We start from the raw sequence: 16,530 nt of genomic DNA on the forward strand, positions 1-16,530 counted from the left end.
GGCACTTTTGAGATTTCCTTTGTCAATGTAATTAATATAAATCTCTTTACCTTACTCTCTGGCAGACTCTTCAAGGGCAGAAAACAGCCACAATCCTTACCAAAATACCACAAAACAGTCTCTAGGCCACATACTGAGATTCTTCTCCACTGAACCCTCTTGGGGGCCGGGTCTGCACAGTTCAAATCAATCTCAACAACCAAGTCTTTCATATTCGTACTAGCATAGCCCATTAAGCCCCCACTTAAAGCATTCCACTGCTTTCCAAAGTCCCCAAATCCACATTCTTCCAAACAAAAGCATGGTCAGGGTTATCATAGCAATACCCCAGTCCTAGCACTAACTTCTGTCTTAGTTAGGGTTTTACTGCTGTGAATGGACACCAGACCAAGGCAACTCTTAAAAGGATAACATATAATTGGGGCTGGTTTACAGGTTCAGAGGTTCAGTCTAGTGTCATCATGGTGGGAGCATGGCAGCATCCAGACAGGTATGGCGCTGAAGGAGCTGAGAGGTCTACTTCTTCATCTGAAGGCCTATAAGAGAAGACTAACTTCCAGGCAGCTAGGACGAAGGGGTGCTCACAGTGACACCCCTATTCCAACAAGACCAAACCTCTAATAGTGCCACTGACCCAAGCCTATACAAACCATCACAGAGGCTTAGGAAGCCAGATGACATATGGGCTAGAGAGTGACCCCTCTATCACTATATACAGCCATGACCTGTGGAGCCGAGCCAGATGCGTACCCCTCAGAGGAGTGGATGTGGATGAGAAGTGAAGAGACAAACCCAGTATCAGCCTCTCTCCAGATCCCAGAGCTTCAGGTGTCTGGCGTGCTCTGTCAGCACCCAGTCTGTCTGTTGTTACACATGGGATCAATCAGCTTCAAGTCAAGGATCCCTGTGTATCTTGAGAGACCAGGGAAGGTGTTCATGTCCTTCTGAGCCCTGTGACGCTGACTCGCTCTGCTTTACTCCCAAGATGAGAACTGGAACTAGTCACGGAAGCTCCAGGGAGCCTGATGTACTCTAACAAAAGGGAAGAATTTCCAGGGGTTCAAAGGGCTTGGAAGGGATGTGCTGCCAGGTAGATGAGGGGAGACCAAGGTACACTGGCAGAGCACTGGCTTGGGATGAAGGTTTGGGCAGCATCCTTCCTTATTATAGGTGGGATGTATGTATGTGTTGTATGCTTGAATATGTGTCTGTGTCCATATGTATGTGTACACATAGAGGACAGATGTCAACATCTTCAGTCACTCACCACCTTATCTTCTGAGGTCTTTCATTAAAATTTGGAGCTAGCTGATTGGCTATTCAACTGTAGAGCTTACCCGAGCCATGCCCAGCTCCTTACACAGATGCCGGGGATCAGACTTAGGTCTACATGCTTGTGCAGCAAACACTTTGCCCATGAGCCATCTTCCCACACACTGGGCAGAATTCCCACTTAGGGGCCTTTTGGCTAAGAGGAGAGACTGGAGATGCCTGAAGGCCTGGCCCAAGGTCCTGAAAGCCTCAGGAGAGAGACACTCAGATGATCCTGCAGGGTGATGGGTGTCAGTCGCCAGTGGTAGGCAGCTCCCATTTGGCCCAGTCCTTTACCAAAGCCTGCCAGAGCAAGGCGCGTTCAGTGGGACATCTGCGTCCTAGTGTCTGGCAGGAGACACACCAAAATGAGCATTTACAGAGCAGCCTCCGGCACCAGACGCCCTAGAGGATGCTTCAACATCACATCTTCTTCTGCTCGCCTACAGGGCTGCAAAAAGAATATATTTTCATCCAAGGAGACAGGCTCAGAAAGGCAAAGAGACTTGCCTGAGAGTGCACAGCTAAGTCACAGTACCAAATTCCCAGGTTTAGCAGTAACCAGGAATGAGCACACAGGAACCTACTGTGTGCCTGGGCAGGCTTCTAGCCCTCTCCACAGACCAATAAAAGGAGAAACCAAGGCACAGGAAGTCGAGAAACTCCTTGAGGTCACAGGCAGTATATGGATCTGTCCTTTGTAGCTACAGGTCTGCCTGCCTCATACCTCAGGAACTGCTGGGCATGCAGATTGCTGCAGACACTCCTGCTCTGCTCCCAGAAGCAGGCAGAGTGCTAGAGGACCTTGTGCAACCTAGAACAGATTGGACGGTAAGCACAGGGCAGATCTTAGCGCAAAGTCAGGATACTCTGTAGAGCAGATGGACCAAGCAGAATTCCTGAAGGCGTATCTGAGCTGGGTTTTGCCTTCATATTCCACTTCATGTACACCCCAGTACTGCCTATAGTTGTTGGCCTGACCATTTCTCTACCATGGTAGAATCTGGTCCCTTCTCCCAGTTGGAAGAACTAGAGACCTCATTGCGAGCCCAGAGCTGAGAACACCAGAGATCCAGGCATCAAGGGGCAGGGAGGGAGGGAGGCCATTGGGTGTCATAGAGGGGAATGACTCTTAGGTCATGAACAATCTGAACTACAGCACAGGCCAGTTAGCAGGAGCTAGGACAAGGGCAGTCAAGGGGATATCAGGTCCCAGCAAAGATCCTGATCTGCTCCGGCAAGCTCAGGACCATGGAGAGCTCCACAGGCACCTCTCACTCAGTGACACCTGTCAAGCTGTGACCTAGAGTTGCTGCTGCATGAACCCAGTCACAACCTCCAGGGGTATTAGCCAGACTCCGCTGAGCCTGAGTCTGAGGTCATGGCTGGGTCATTGTGATGGCTGTTACCCTAACAGTATTAAGAAACACATGCGACAGAGAGAGCTCCACCCTCAGCATGGGGGACCCTGTCCAATGGGATAGGGGCCTGAAGCAAACAGAAAAAGACAGAGTGAATTCTTGTCTTCCAAGATTAGGGCACTTCTGCCCTTGGACCCCACAAGTCTATGTGCTCTGGCCGCGGGACTCCAGGACTCACACTAGTGGCTCCTGAACTCTCCAACTCTCAGCCTTGGACTGGGGATCACACCAGGGTTCCCTGGTCCTGAGGCCCTTGGACTTGGACTGGACCACACAGCTTGCCCACTAGGGTCTCTATTTGGCAGAGGCATGCCACTTCACAGCTCAACCTCCAAAACCACGTGGGCCAATCCACTCAATAAATCCTCTGTCTGTGCCTCTCTTGTTGAGCTGTCTGTATGTCTAGAGAACCTGACTCACAGCCGTGGCACTCCATCTTGTCAGATTTCTTCTTCATGTCACCTTCTGATAAGAGCCAAGGGAAAGGGTGTGTGGGAGGGAATAGAGAGAGAGAAGAGGGAGAGAATCTTGGCCTCAGCCTCCTGTGTCCAGGAGGTAGCTCACCTCTACCCTCAGTCCCAGGGGCAGGATGCAGCTGGTGCGGTGGGTCTCTTGGGGCATGGTGCCATTCTCCAGCTTACACCTGCCTCAGCAGGCTCAGGCTCTGTCTGGTCGCCACAGCAGAGCCCCAACTCCACTTCTCATTGCTTTGAGATAGGATAGCACCTCCCTGGGCTGGAGTTTTGGTCCTGTGAACCCCTTACCTGAAGGCAGTCAATTTGCGGGGACAAATTTCAAGATCAAATACTTATGCTGAGTGAGCCAGGCCCTTTGCATGGATTTCTATATAACTCTAACAAGACACACTCTGACAAGACGGTGAAGCTACAGAGAAACAGAGGAGCATGCCCAAGGCCATGCACACAGCAAATGACAGAGCTGGGGGTTGGATGGGGCCATCTGCACCTGTGTGAGTGACAGTGAATACCTTGAGAAGGTTCTGGAAAGCCCCTGGAGAATTGCTGGTGATTTTTTCCTGGCTTGAGTTAGACTTAAGAGTAGCCCCTGAGCTCTGGGATCCATCTCTGCAGAAGAGCTCCAAAGGGCTTTGCCTTCAGAGAGCTGGCTGCCTGTCTGGACCTCGAGGGCAGTGGCTCATCTCTCTGGATGTCAGTCAAGTCTTTCATCAGTTGAACTTGATTCTCAGGCAGCTCCTGGGATCTTGGGTTCCCAAAGTCTGGAACATCCTGGGAAACAAGGTAGGAGTGGGGCGGTGTCCCTAGAGCCTCCATTTCTAGCAGTTGTATGACAGGGACCTGCCTTTTTTTTTTTTTTTTTTTTTGAGACAAGGTTTCTCTGTGTAGCCCTGGCTGTCCTGGAGCTCACTCTGTAGACCAGGCTGGCCTCGAACACAGAAATCCACCTGCCTCTGCCTCCCAAGCGCTGGGATTACAGGCATGCGCCACTACGCCCCACGCCCGGCTAGGGACCTGCCTTCTTATCTGGATCTCTTATCTAAGAAAAGTGAGAGCTAGGAGCTTCAGGCATGCAGCTGAAAGCCCCTGCCCAGGCCATTTCCGAGTGCCATGCAGATGGCAGTGTGGCTGCTACCCAAAGCCAGTCTATTTCCCATCCAGTTAATCAACGTAGTACCTCCCAGAGTTGACAGTTCCCTGCCACCCTTGCAGAGCCCTCTGTCCATGGCGCTTCCTTTTACCACCTTGGAAGGCAATTATGGAGGGTGGAGGCAAAGCACAGGAGAAGGTAAGAGGATAACTTGCCAGAGTTTGTTCTCCATCGGGTTTGGTGGCAAGCTCCTTTACCTGCTGAGCCTTCTTGCCAGCCCAGTCTACACTCCTGAACTTGACCTTGAGCGCTTCTTTTCCCTGACCCCAGCAAGGTATCCTTGTCTGAGTTTAAGCCACAGATGCACAAAGGAGCGGTGTGATTCTAGGTCTGCCAAAAGACGGGAACTCTAGAAGCTGCTGATTTAGGCCCTGGAGTTCCAAGGTCGGCAGGAGGAGAAGAGAGGAACTTGCCCTGGCTCTGCCATTTTGTTCCCTCTGGACCCATTCCCATTGGATAGTGTCCTCCCCTGAAGAGGTTGCACCCTTTCCCCTCAGCCTTCCCAGGCAAACCTCTGAAAATACTCTCTAGAGGCTCAAAAAGTGACGCATGCTCAGTTCTCCAGATGTCCTTTAACCAGCCCTTTGGCCCATCAGGTCACTGTTCAGGGAGCCTGTCTGGCCAGCCCATGAGTGTGTGCCTTCTGTCCTTTAATTCTGCTTCCTTATTTCCCAGATCAGCGCTCTTCCTCCTGCACAGTATTGTGTGAGTGATTTATCCCACACAGACAGAAAGCTCCGCTTGTGCAGGGTTTGTCCCTGAAGGTTCTCAGTGGTTAGCTAGGTGTTGGCACATAGAGATATGGGCTGAGGTGGCCGTGGCTGGCTGCCCATTGCGTGTTCTCTGGGTGAATTCTGTCATTCCACTTGGGTTCAACTTAGCAGTTGGAAAGGGCTCAAGAGAGCATTGTCACTGGCTGAGATACCATCATTGACTCTTTGCAATTAAGTACTCTACTGACCCTGTGGCAATGTACACTTTAGTTCATTCTTCTGGCTATGGTTTCCTCATGTATATGAGGCTGACACGGGTATGGCTTTGTGTTGGGGAGATTGTGTGAGGCTGTGCACAAAGCATGCTTAGGACAGAACTGGTGTGAGGCAGCAAGCCTCAGTGAAGCTAGGTAACAGAGGCAGAAGAAACATTGCAACATAGTAACAGACGCAAGAACATGGCAACCAGGTAACAGAGACAGGAACACTGCAACATAGTAACAAAGGCAGGAACATCGAAACATGGTAACAGAGGCACAAGTAACAGAGGCAGGAACGTGGCATCAGGGCCCAGTGTGCTCCTCAACGTTAACTGTACCTGGATCTTCTTTCTATACTATTGAGTGAGAGAGGCAGGCTTGCTTGAGGAACCTGCAGTCATTTTTCGAGCGGTGACTCAGTCACCGTCATGGTGTTTTGGGCACCGTCTTGCTATCCTTCCAAGTCTGTTTCCCCATCAGTAAAAACTGTGGTCACAGTGACCTCTTGAAAGGCTAAGAGACTTAACTGAGGCCCTGAGGCCAGATGCTTGTTTATCCCATTTCACATATATGCTGCGTTAGCCCAGAGTATTTGAGGCAGTGACCAAAATAAAGATTAAAAAGAGAGGGAGACTCTAGATTGAGCACACTGTGCCTTATGATCATACAGCTAAGAGAAGATAAGAGAAGATCCTGCTGGAGGTTTCCAGCCTGGAGCATTAGAATGGTTGAATGTTTACTGAGCTTACTGTGCACCCACTGTGCACTGGAAACTCCATGCCCAGGTCCCAGGTATGAAGACAGGTTCAGAATATCAAGGAGCTTGCTAAAGGCCAGGAACATATCTTTCTTATTTATTTATCTATTTATTTAATTTATTTGCTTACTTATCTTGGTTTTTTTGAGACAGGGTTTCTTTGTGTAGCTCTGTCTAAAATTCACTCTGTACACCAGGCAGCCTCAAACACGTAGGGGGCAGAGGCAGGTAGAGCTCTATAAATTTGTGGCCAGTCTGGTCTGTGTTGTGAGTTTTAGGACAGGCAGTGCTAAATAGTGAGACCCCCGTCTCAAACAACCAGTCAGGTAGGTCTGTTGGCCCAGACCTTTAATCTCAGCACTCAGGAAGCAGAAGTGGGCAGGTGTCTTTGAGCTCAAGGCCAAGCCTGGTCTACATAGCAGTTCAAGGCCATCAGTCAAAGCTATACAAAGAGACTGTTGGGGTTTTGTCTAGGCTCTACCCCACACCTACCTGGCAATAGCCAGGTATGCCCCGCCCCAGAGATCTGGCCCACTATAAGAGGGGCTACTTGCTCCTCTTCTCCCTCTTTGCTCTCTGCTCTCCCACACTCTCTCACCTCTCTGCCCCTTGGGCTCTTCCCCCCTCCACGTGGTCATGGCCGGCCTCCACTCTCTCTATTCTCTCTCCCTCTCTCTCTCTACCACTAACTCCCAATAAACTCTATTCTATACCATGTCTGTGTGTGTGTGTGGTCCCTCAGGAGCAGAGGTGCCCAGGCAAGGGCCTGCCTGGACACCTTCCCCCACGCCGCCTAGCCACACTCACCTAACCCCCTATACTCCCCCCTTTTAAGCCCCTTCATCCTTCACAGAAACAAAACAAAACACCAAAACAAAGCAAAAACCAAAACTAAACAAAACACACAACATCTTTAACAACAACAAATAAAAAAAATAAACAGACTGAATTCTGGGCATGAATAATTAAAGTCGATTTCTTTGTTCTTGGTTCTTAAGTATCTCTCACAAATCTCAGCACACTAGATCCAATCCAGTTGTTTTCTTGAATCAATAATGAATTGAAAAGACTTCCGTGTTAATAGATCTTCCCTTTCCTTTTAAATTCCACAAAACAACGCCTAGCCTTTTCATTTCCTTTGTTTTGCTAAATGAATCATTGTACTCTCTCTAGAAGTGGGAACTAACCACTTGCTATTCATTGGTGCCATTTAATTTCTCAAATAGCTTCTGGTTGTGGATAGAGATGTTGGTCTAGCTCCCACTCAGCCTGTCTACAGAGAGGAAACATACCAGCTTGTCACTATTAACTGAACTCCATTTTATTTGGGTTTTTGATGTGATGTTGGTGGGCTTTGGTGTTGGGAGTGCCACCTGGGCCCTCCAGCATGCTAAGCGCGTGCGCCTTTCCCCCACACCACCCCTAGCAGAGAATGTATTTCTTTCAGAGTACTAGACTGTGGACAAGCTTGCACAGGGAGGGCCTGGAACAGAAACACAGTCTTTGGTATCTTTGGCCTTTCCTTAAAATGTTCCTGTCAGGGCAGGGGAGCTCAGTAGGAAAGTGCCTGAGCATGCAAGGCCTGCAATCAAACTCCAGAAACTCAGAAAAAAACAAAACATTCCTCTCGAGGTTTTGGTTCTTTTCCCAGGTCCCCGACTCTTCTGTCCTCTCGCTTCCTGACAGCTGCAGCATGGAATAGAAAGACACGCTCTCTGCCAGGTGGTGGGGGCTGTGCATGCCTTTGATCCCAGCAACGGGAGGCAGATTAAATATGAACTTTCAAACCCTTACTTTTGGAGAAAGCAGATTGGTAGGCCTCAGTTAACAAAATAAAGAAATGCTGGGTGGTGGTGGTGCACGCCTTTAATCCCAGCACTTGGGAGGCTGAGGCAGGCAGATTTCTGAGTTTGAGGCCAGCCTGGACTCCAGAGTGAGTTCCAGGACAGCCAGGGCTACACAGAGAAACCCTGTATTGAAAAAAAACAAAAAGAAAAAAAAAGAAAGAAAAAAAACAAAGAAAGAAACAAAGGAAGGAATTCCATATAAGTTCACAGTAGCTGTCCTCAGTTGGAGATCTCTCTGCATCTCGAGGAGAGAGGAGAAATTAACTCTGATCCAATTTCAGTTTAAAACTAGTTGGGCTAGGTGTAGTAGTAAAGGAAAGTCATTAATCCCCAGTCTTTGGCCCGCAGAGGCAGGCTGATCTCTGTGAGTTCAAGGCCATCTTGGTCTACATAGCGAGCTCCAGGACATCCAGAGCTTGATGTAGAGACCTTGTCTTTTTAAAAAAAAAAAAAAAAAAAAAAAAAAAAAGCCAGGCAGCCAGGCGAGGTGGCGCACGCCTGTAATCCCAGCACTTGGGAGGCAGAGGCAGGCGGATTTCTGTGTTTGAGGCCAGCCTGGTCTACAGAGTGAGTACACCAGGCACAGGACAGCCAGGGCTACACAGAGAAACTCTGGGCAGTGGTGGTGCACACCTTTAATCCCAGCACTTGGGAGGCAGAGGCAAGTGGATTTCTGAGTTCGAGGACAGCCTGGTCTACAGGGGGAGTTCCAGGACAGCCAGGGCTACACAGAGAAACCCTGTCTGGACAAACCAAGAAAACAAACAAAATCCCTCTTAGTCTCTCAGCATTTTTCTATGAAAATGCATGGAAAAGGATTGGCTGTTTCCTTCACACACAGAAAGAAAGAAAAGGAAAAATATAAAAGGAACAGTAGCCTAGGGCAGGGCATTAACAAGCCCCTGGGCACTTGGCAGCTGTTCCACACCCCACCCTCTACCCATTGGAGCCTGTCACCCTCTAGGACAGTTTTCCCCTGGCTACATTTTGCTCCAGGAACCAAGCCTACCCCTGACGAGCAGCGTGTGGCTTCTGGTGGAGGAGCAGTCTACAGAAAGGTGACCTGTGATGGGTTTCAGGGCTGTGGGAACCTGGAGCACAGGGGTCTTGGTACAGTCAAGTTTGTTTTTTGTTTTTGTTTTTTGAGGCAGGATCTTTCTATATAACCTTGGCTGTCCTAGAACTCACTAGGTAGACCAGGTTGGCCTCCGGGTCACAGAGATCTACCTGCCTCTACCTTTTAAGTATTGTCAATTAAAGGTGCGTGACCTGTGTCATTAAAGGCCTGGCACAGTGAACACTAAAGGACAGAAGATGGGTGACTTAGTACAGGACATTCTCACAAGTGACAGCAGTTAGAACTCCTCTCCAGTCCCCTTCCTAGGACAGGAGCCTCAGGCCGCCCTGACTTCTTGTTCTCTCTGTCTCCTGCAGGATGAAGATGAGACGCTACAAGCTCTTTCTCATGTTCTGTATGGCCGGCCTGTGCCTAATCTCATTCCTGCACTTCTTTAAGACCTTGTCCTATGTCACCTTCCCGAGAGAACTGGCCTCCCTCAGCCCCAATCTCGTATCCAGCTTCTTCTGGAACAATGCCCCTGTCACTCCCCAGGCCAGTCCGGAGCCGGGTGGCCCTGACCTGTTGCGGACTCCACTCTATTCCCACTCCCCGCTGCTCCAGCCACTGTCCCCCAGCAAGGCCGCCGAGGAACTGCACCGGGTGGATTTCGTGTTGCCAGAGGACACCACAGAGTATTTTGTGCGCACCAAAGCTGGCGGTGTGTGCTTCAAACCGGGTACCAGGATGTTGGAGAAACCTTCTCCAGGGCGGACAGAAGAGAAACCAGAGGTGGCTGAGGGCTCCTCCGCCAGGGGTCCTGCTCGGAGGCCTATGCGGCACGTGTTGAGTACACGGGAGCGCCTGGGCAGCCGGGGCACTAGGCGCAAGTGGGTTGAGTGTGTGTGCCTGCCAGGCTGGCACGGACCCAGCTGCGGGGTGCCCACGGTGGTTCAGTATTCCAACCTGCCCACCAAGGAGCGTCTGGTACCCAGGGAGGTGCCAAGGCGGGTTATCAACGCCATCAACATTAACCATGAGTTCGACCTGCTGGATGTCCGCTTCCATGAGCTGGGCGATGTTGTGGACGCCTTCGTGGTCTGCGAATCTAATTTCACCGCCTACGGGGAGCCTCGGCCGCTCAAGTTCCGGGAGATGCTGACCAATGGCACCTTCGAGTACATCCGCCACAAGGTGCTCTACGTCTTCCTGGACCACTTCCCGCCTGGTGGCCGTCAGGACGGCTGGATTGCAGATGACTACCTGCGCACCTTTCTCACGCAGGACGGCGTCTCCCGCCTGCGCAACCTACGGCCTGATGACGTTTTTATCATCGATGACGCGGACGAGATCCCTGCGCGTGATGGTGTGCTGTTCCTTAAGCTCTACGATGGCTGGACAGAGCCCTTCGCCTTCCACATGCGCAAGTCACTGTATGGTTTCTTCTGGAAGCAACCCGGCACACTGGAGGTGGTGTCAGGCTGCACCATTGACATGCTGCAGGCCGTGTACGGGCTGGACGGCATCCGCCTGCGCCGCCGCCAGTACTACACCATGCCCAACTTCCGACACTACGAGAACCGCACTGGCCACATCCTAGTGCAGTGGTCTCTCGGCAGTCCCCTGCACTTCGCGGGCTGGCACTGCTCCTGGTGCTTCACACCCGAGGGCATCTACTTCAAACTTGTGTCGGCCCAGAATGGCGACTTCCCCCGTTGGGGTGACTATGAGGACAAGAGGGACCTCAATTACATCCGCAGCTTGATTCGCACTGGGGGATGGTTCGACGGCACGCAGCAGGAGTACCCGCCTGTAGACCCCAGTGAGCACATGTATGCTCCTAAATACCTGCTCAAGAACTATGACCAGTTCCGCTACTTGCTGGAAAACCCCTACCAGGGGCCCAAAAGCACTGTAGAGGGTGGGCGCCGGAACCAGGGCTCAGACGGAAGGTCGTCAGCCGGCAGCGGCAAGTTGGATACAGCGGAGGGCTAGGACTGTGCAATTTCACAGGGCTGGGCAGACCAAGATGATGGCTAAACCAGGGCTATCTTTGGCCTCCTCGTTATCCCGGGGCTCTTGAGAGAGCCAGGAGTCCTTGTAGATGGTCCTCTGTGCTCAAGCCTCTAGAAAGGGTCAGGCCTTCACCCCAAAACACACAAAAAAATATTTTCTAATAGAGAAGGGCAAGCCCGGACATCTATGCAGCATTTTGTCCCCAAGAGTGCTGTGGGAAAGAGGTGTTCCTGAAGAGGATAAGGTGGTTCTCTGGGACTGGGAGTGCTATGGAATAGTCTAGTTGAGAGAAGCCCACCTTTGACATCCTGGATTGTTGTCCTGTAATGGACAAGAAGGAATACAATGCCAGGAGTTCCTAGCATCCTGAAGATAAATACATTTGGGTCGAGGAGCAAGAAGAGACAGTAGGGAGGGACTAGAAAGTGTATCTGCTCTTGATCTTGGCCTAGAAGCTTGGGAAACATTGGGAAATGGCACCCTGGAGAGAGAGAGAAAGAGAGAGAGAGAGAGCACTTTGCAGCGTCTTCAGACCTGCTGGACCCAAGGAACGAGGTCACAGATGCTGGGAGGATGGAGCTGGTTGGTGGCTGTTAGCCCCCTGCCTCTGTAAGGAGACATGCCTGGGGGCTGGGGAATCTTCCTTTGGTTCCAAATATACCCTGACGATTGTTCTCACTCTTCCTATTGGCATCTCGTGGGAGCCACTTGCAAAGGACTCTAGGAGTCTAGTTCTCGGGGTGGGACAGGGGCTGGAGGCCGCAGGGACAACCAATGTAGTTGGTGGAACAAGAGAAGGAGGCTGACAGAGGCCTCTAATCCCTCTCCCCCTCCCCATCACTCTCTGCTGGCACCAAGTCGTCCCATTTTGTCAACATCCCAAATGTAAGTATTCCTGTGCCACTTCACCCCCAACCCTCGCTCCCATAAGAGCAGGCTAGGGCCAGGAAGAGGCCACAAGGTTTTCTCGGATTCCAAGAAAGGACCTTAAGGTCAGTGGTATATCAACCCATCTTAATTTGCCTTGTGGGAGGTGCAGGGTTATTTGAGAAGATGCTAAGCTGCTGTAGAAGTCCCTTGGCAACCAGCAATTAAAGTAAGACCAGCTTGTTACTAAGTAAATAGTCTAGGAGGAGTTGGTCCAAAGCCTGTTAGTCAGCTTAGCTTCACATACAACTTCCAGGTCTGGATAGAGTGGCTGCACCTGCTCACGTGGTAAGATGAGGACGTGCAGACTCCTTCCTGTGAAGGCCAGGAGTCAGGTGTGTCTGTTGCTTCTGATAGCGTCTAACTGGTCAGGACTTAGCTGCATGTCTATAGGTAGTTGCAAGGAAAACTGGGAAATGTAGTTTTGAGCGGGACTGCCATGTGCCTGCCTCGGTTTGAGAGTTCTGTATTACCAGCAGCACCTTTACAGGAAGTGTACAACTGATTGCTCACTACCCCTGTTCTCTTCCTATCTGCCCTGGGGTTGAGGTACAGTGGGGACTTGCAGGTGTTTGGGAAGAGTGGGTGCCTCTCCCTGAGGCTCCTGACATTCCCTCGATGCCAGTATGTGGGGCTACCTGTGGAATGGTCCGTGTTAGTGCGTGTATGTATATTTATGGGCATGGGTGCATGCTTGGTGTGTATTGTACGTCTGTATCATGTGTCCCTGTGCAAAGATGATACTCACCTGTGGGCGTAGGAGCCCAGGCTTGGCTGTCCTCTTCCTCAGGACCTGGATCTCATAGTCTCATCTCCTCTGGCTCCACAAATACCTGAGGCAGGAAGTCCTTGGGGGAACCTTAAGAAGGGAGTGCAGGGTCTGTCTGTCTGTCTGTTTTTCAGTCTGAGGAATGGAATCTTCCTAGCTACAGGGATATGCAGCTGAGAGCCCACCACTCCCTCAGTCCCTCTTGGGCCTCCACTTCCTCCCCCTGCCGCCCCAGCAGCTCCTGGATGTAGCTCTGTCTGGAGCAGTTTGCCAGGTGGTAGCTGTTCTGACGAACGGTGTGAAGGGCTCTACGGCTTCTCTCCTCCCACTGAGGAACATCCCCTGTGGAACCTCTTCTTCAAAGAGCCTTCCTCCCTGCTTCCTCTGGGGACTGAGACGTGGCCACAGAAGTCAGGGCATCCCAGAGATTTATGGGTCCGTCTGAGCCAGGGCTCTCTCCTGAGGTGTCTGTGGATGCTTCTGTGTGATACCTACCCCTTGAATGAAATCCTCACCCACAAACTCTTGGTACCCCCAGCTGCTCCATAGATGTCCTGTTTCAGGCATGTCAGGGCTCCTGCCCACAAGTGACCAATTCAGGGAAAGAGAAGGACCCTGGGAAGGCAGAGGTCTGCTTGGCTGGCCTTCTTCTCAGATAGTATATTATTTCAACTAGGCAGGAGAGGCCTGGCCATAGACTGAGAGACCACCTATGAGATGTGGGAGCTAAAGGGTTTCACATATAACCACAGCATACACTGGGAAGTTGGGGGGCAGGGACCCAGGACCATTCCCCCAATATGAAGAGAAACCGAATTGAATGTGAATGTGGGTACATTCTCCAGGAACCACTGGCCTGTGACCTCTAGACCCAAGGAAGCCTATACTGGCGTCAGATGGCCTCGTTCAACCAGGGGTCACAGTGGTTATAAGGGACAAGCTTGATGAAGCTTTGGGAACAAAGGTGAGATTCAGGATGGGAAGACAGGACTCACCCAAGCAGAAGGTGGGGCCCTGGGAAATGTGTAATTTAAGGACACCAATAATAATAAAAATAATAATAATAATAATAGTATTATTTTTTTTGTAAAGGAAAATCAATATGTACATTCTGAAATCATTTTCTCTGTAAATGGTTGAATTTCATTTCACCCTTAAAGGGATGCTTAAAGGAGAAGATAATATTAATAATAAAACAACTGAGAAGTCTGGAGGGTGTGTGTGTTTTGTGTGTCCAGTTTGTGGATGCCCCAGGGCAGAGGTGTATAGGACCAGACAACTCTAGTCTCCCTGCCAAACCTGGACCTGTGGGGCACCAGGCCCTCATAAGGTCTGGATATGTGGGGAGAAAGAATCTGTACACAGTTCCTTTACTTAGGGAATGTGGTCACCTTCATCTTAGGCTTGTGTTTCCCACCTATGGATGGAATTATAAACACTAGGCTGCTCAATGGGAGGAAGAAGGAAACCCGGACCCTCCAGGGGTCTGGCATTGCTGATCACTCCCACTGTTCTACTCGCAGCATCGGACGGCCTGCTTCTGTCTTTAGGTACCCCTGGTTCGCAGTGTCAGTCATGGTCACGTGGCCGCTTATGTCCTGGACCTGGGAAAAGACTGTGACCTCTTATCTGGGAATGACCATCTTTCTCCTCGGGTGCTGCAACAGTCACTAAGATCTTGGAGCACAGAGCCTCTTGTCCCTAGCTGGGTCCTAAGGATAGTCTGAGACAGGGCAGATCAGACTCGTAAGTGCTGCTTTTGTGGGACAACTGTGTAACCCCATCAGACTGCAGATCCGGAAGCCAGAGGGTGACAGCAGCGTTAGTGGCCTGACTCCTGAGACAGGAACTGCTTAGGTCTCTGGCCACACTCCCAAAACTGAGTGGATGCTTGGGTTAGAGGTGGGGGAAGGTGAGTGTTGGAAAACCAGGGAAGCAAAGCTGAAGACACCCTTGCATGGCCAGAAGAGGGCGACAGCGACCCACTCGCCAGTCAGTTTTTCCGGATTCTAGCTTGTGTTGGGACGTGTCATCATTATCATCAATATTTACAAATAATGCATCTTTTCAGGTATTACTTCTTAAGTAAATATTTTCAGCCAAGTTCTAGGCTGAAGAATCTCTTTCTCTATCATGACCATTTGGTGAATGTGGAAAGGAAAACGTAATCACACCCGCTTTAGATGTTGGTGTGATACATGGCAGGTTCCAGTTCACATGTGGTCAGAGGTTAATGTCACTGCGGGACTGCACTTCCTGCAGGCTGAGGAGGAAGACAGGAAGACACAAAAGAGAAGATAGGTATCATGACAAACCTAAAGCTGCTAGCCTTGCCAGGCATGGGCCCAGGGCAAGGGACACAGGACAGCAGAGGCTGGCGGTCATGCCGGAACACAGACAGGAAGTACAAACTCTGATCCACTGAGGAGAGGGCTGCGGTGCAGTATCTATGACCCACCTCAGCAAGCCCTCCTTGCTGTATCTTCCTCATGGGCTGTCCAGGTAGGTGTGGGTACCAGCAGGCTCCATGATGACCCCAGGTCAGGATGTTCTTGGACTGGTTGTCTCTGGCCTCTAAAAATGGGGGTATACAGTGCTTTAGTACACATAGAGAATTAATGATATCTGCAAACCTTCATCCAGCAGGGGCAGCTGAGAGCTTCATTGATAATAGCTGTCAGATCCACCGTTAGAACTCTACTGCCAAGGGACTGAGACATGGCTCGTTGATAAAAAATGTGTATCATTCTTTTTTTGTTGTTTGTTTTGTTTTGTTTTTTGAGACAGGTTTTTTCCTGTGTAGCCCTGGCTGTCCTGGAACTCACTCTGTAGACCAGGCTGGCCTCAAACTCAGAAATCCATCTGCCTCTGCCTCCCAAGTGCATGCACCACCACAGCCCAGCTCGGGTTTTTTTTTTTTTTTTTTTTTTTTTTTTTTTTTTTTTAAAGATTTATTGGGCTGGAGAGATGGCTCAGCAGTTAGCACTGACTACTCTTCCAGAGGTCCTGAGTCCAATTGCCAGCAACCACATGGTGGCTCACAACCATCTGTAATGAGAGCTGATGCCCTCTTCTGGAGTGTCTAAAGACAGCTACAGTGTACTCATATAAATGAAATAAATAAATCTTAAAAAATAAAAAGATTTATTTGTTATATGTAAGTACACTGTAGCTGTCTTCAGACACCAGAAGAGGGCATCAGGTCTCTTTACAGATGGTTGTGAGCCACCATGTGGGTGCTGGGATTGGAACTCATGACCTTCGGAAGAGCAGTCAGCATTCTTACCCACTGAGCCATCTCTCCAGCCCCTGTATCATTCTCATAGGGGACCCAAGCATTCTCATAGGGGACCCGAGTTTGGTCCTCAGCACCCCCACATCAGGCAACTCACAAACACTTGTAACTCTAGCTCCATGGGGCCTGATAGCCCCTCTTATACACCCCCCCTACACACACACACACACACACACACACACACAAGTGGGCCTTGAACTCACAGAGATCCACCTCCCTCTGTCTCTTGCCTCCCAAGTGCTAGGATTAAAGATTTCTTCTTTTTTGGTTTTTTGGATTTGTTTTTTTTTTCAAGACAGGGTTTCTCTGTATAGCCCTAGCTGTCCTGGAACTCACTCTGTAGACCAGGCTGGCCTCGAACTCAGAAATCCACCTGCCTCTGCCTCCCAGAGTGCTAGGATTACAGGCATGCGCCACCACCGCCTGGCTGGATTAAAGACTTCTACCACTATACCCAGATAAAAACAATAAAAATCTTAAAAAACAAAAAACAACCAACAGACAATAACAGCAAAAACCAACAGCTTCCAG

At 50.3% G+C, this 16,530-nt stretch overlaps 1 protein-coding gene across 2 annotated transcripts in view; it reads left to right on the top strand.

The window, feature by feature from the left end:
- Mgat3 (beta-1,4-mannosyl-glycoprotein 4-beta-N-acetylglucosaminyltransferase) overlaps positions 1–13,915 on the top strand; it is a 47,843-nt gene extending 33,928 nt beyond the window's left edge. For both annotated transcript variants that reach the window (XM_052161198.1, XM_052161199.1), the window contains exon 2: positions 9,370–13,915. In XM_052161198.1, coding sequence (XP_052017158.1) covers positions 9,371–10,987 — 1,617 coding nt within the window. In that variant the 5' untranslated portion in view covers position 9,370 and the 3' untranslated portion in view covers positions 10,988–13,915. The remainder of the gene's footprint in view (positions 1–9,369) is intronic.
- Positions 13,916–16,530: the final 2,615 nt, after the last annotated feature.

This window comes from Apodemus sylvaticus, chromosome 17 (genome assembly GCF_947179515.1).
Source record: "Apodemus sylvaticus chromosome 17, mApoSyl1.1, whole genome shotgun sequence".
NCBI lineage: Eukaryota > Metazoa > Chordata > Mammalia > Rodentia > Muridae > Apodemus > Apodemus sylvaticus.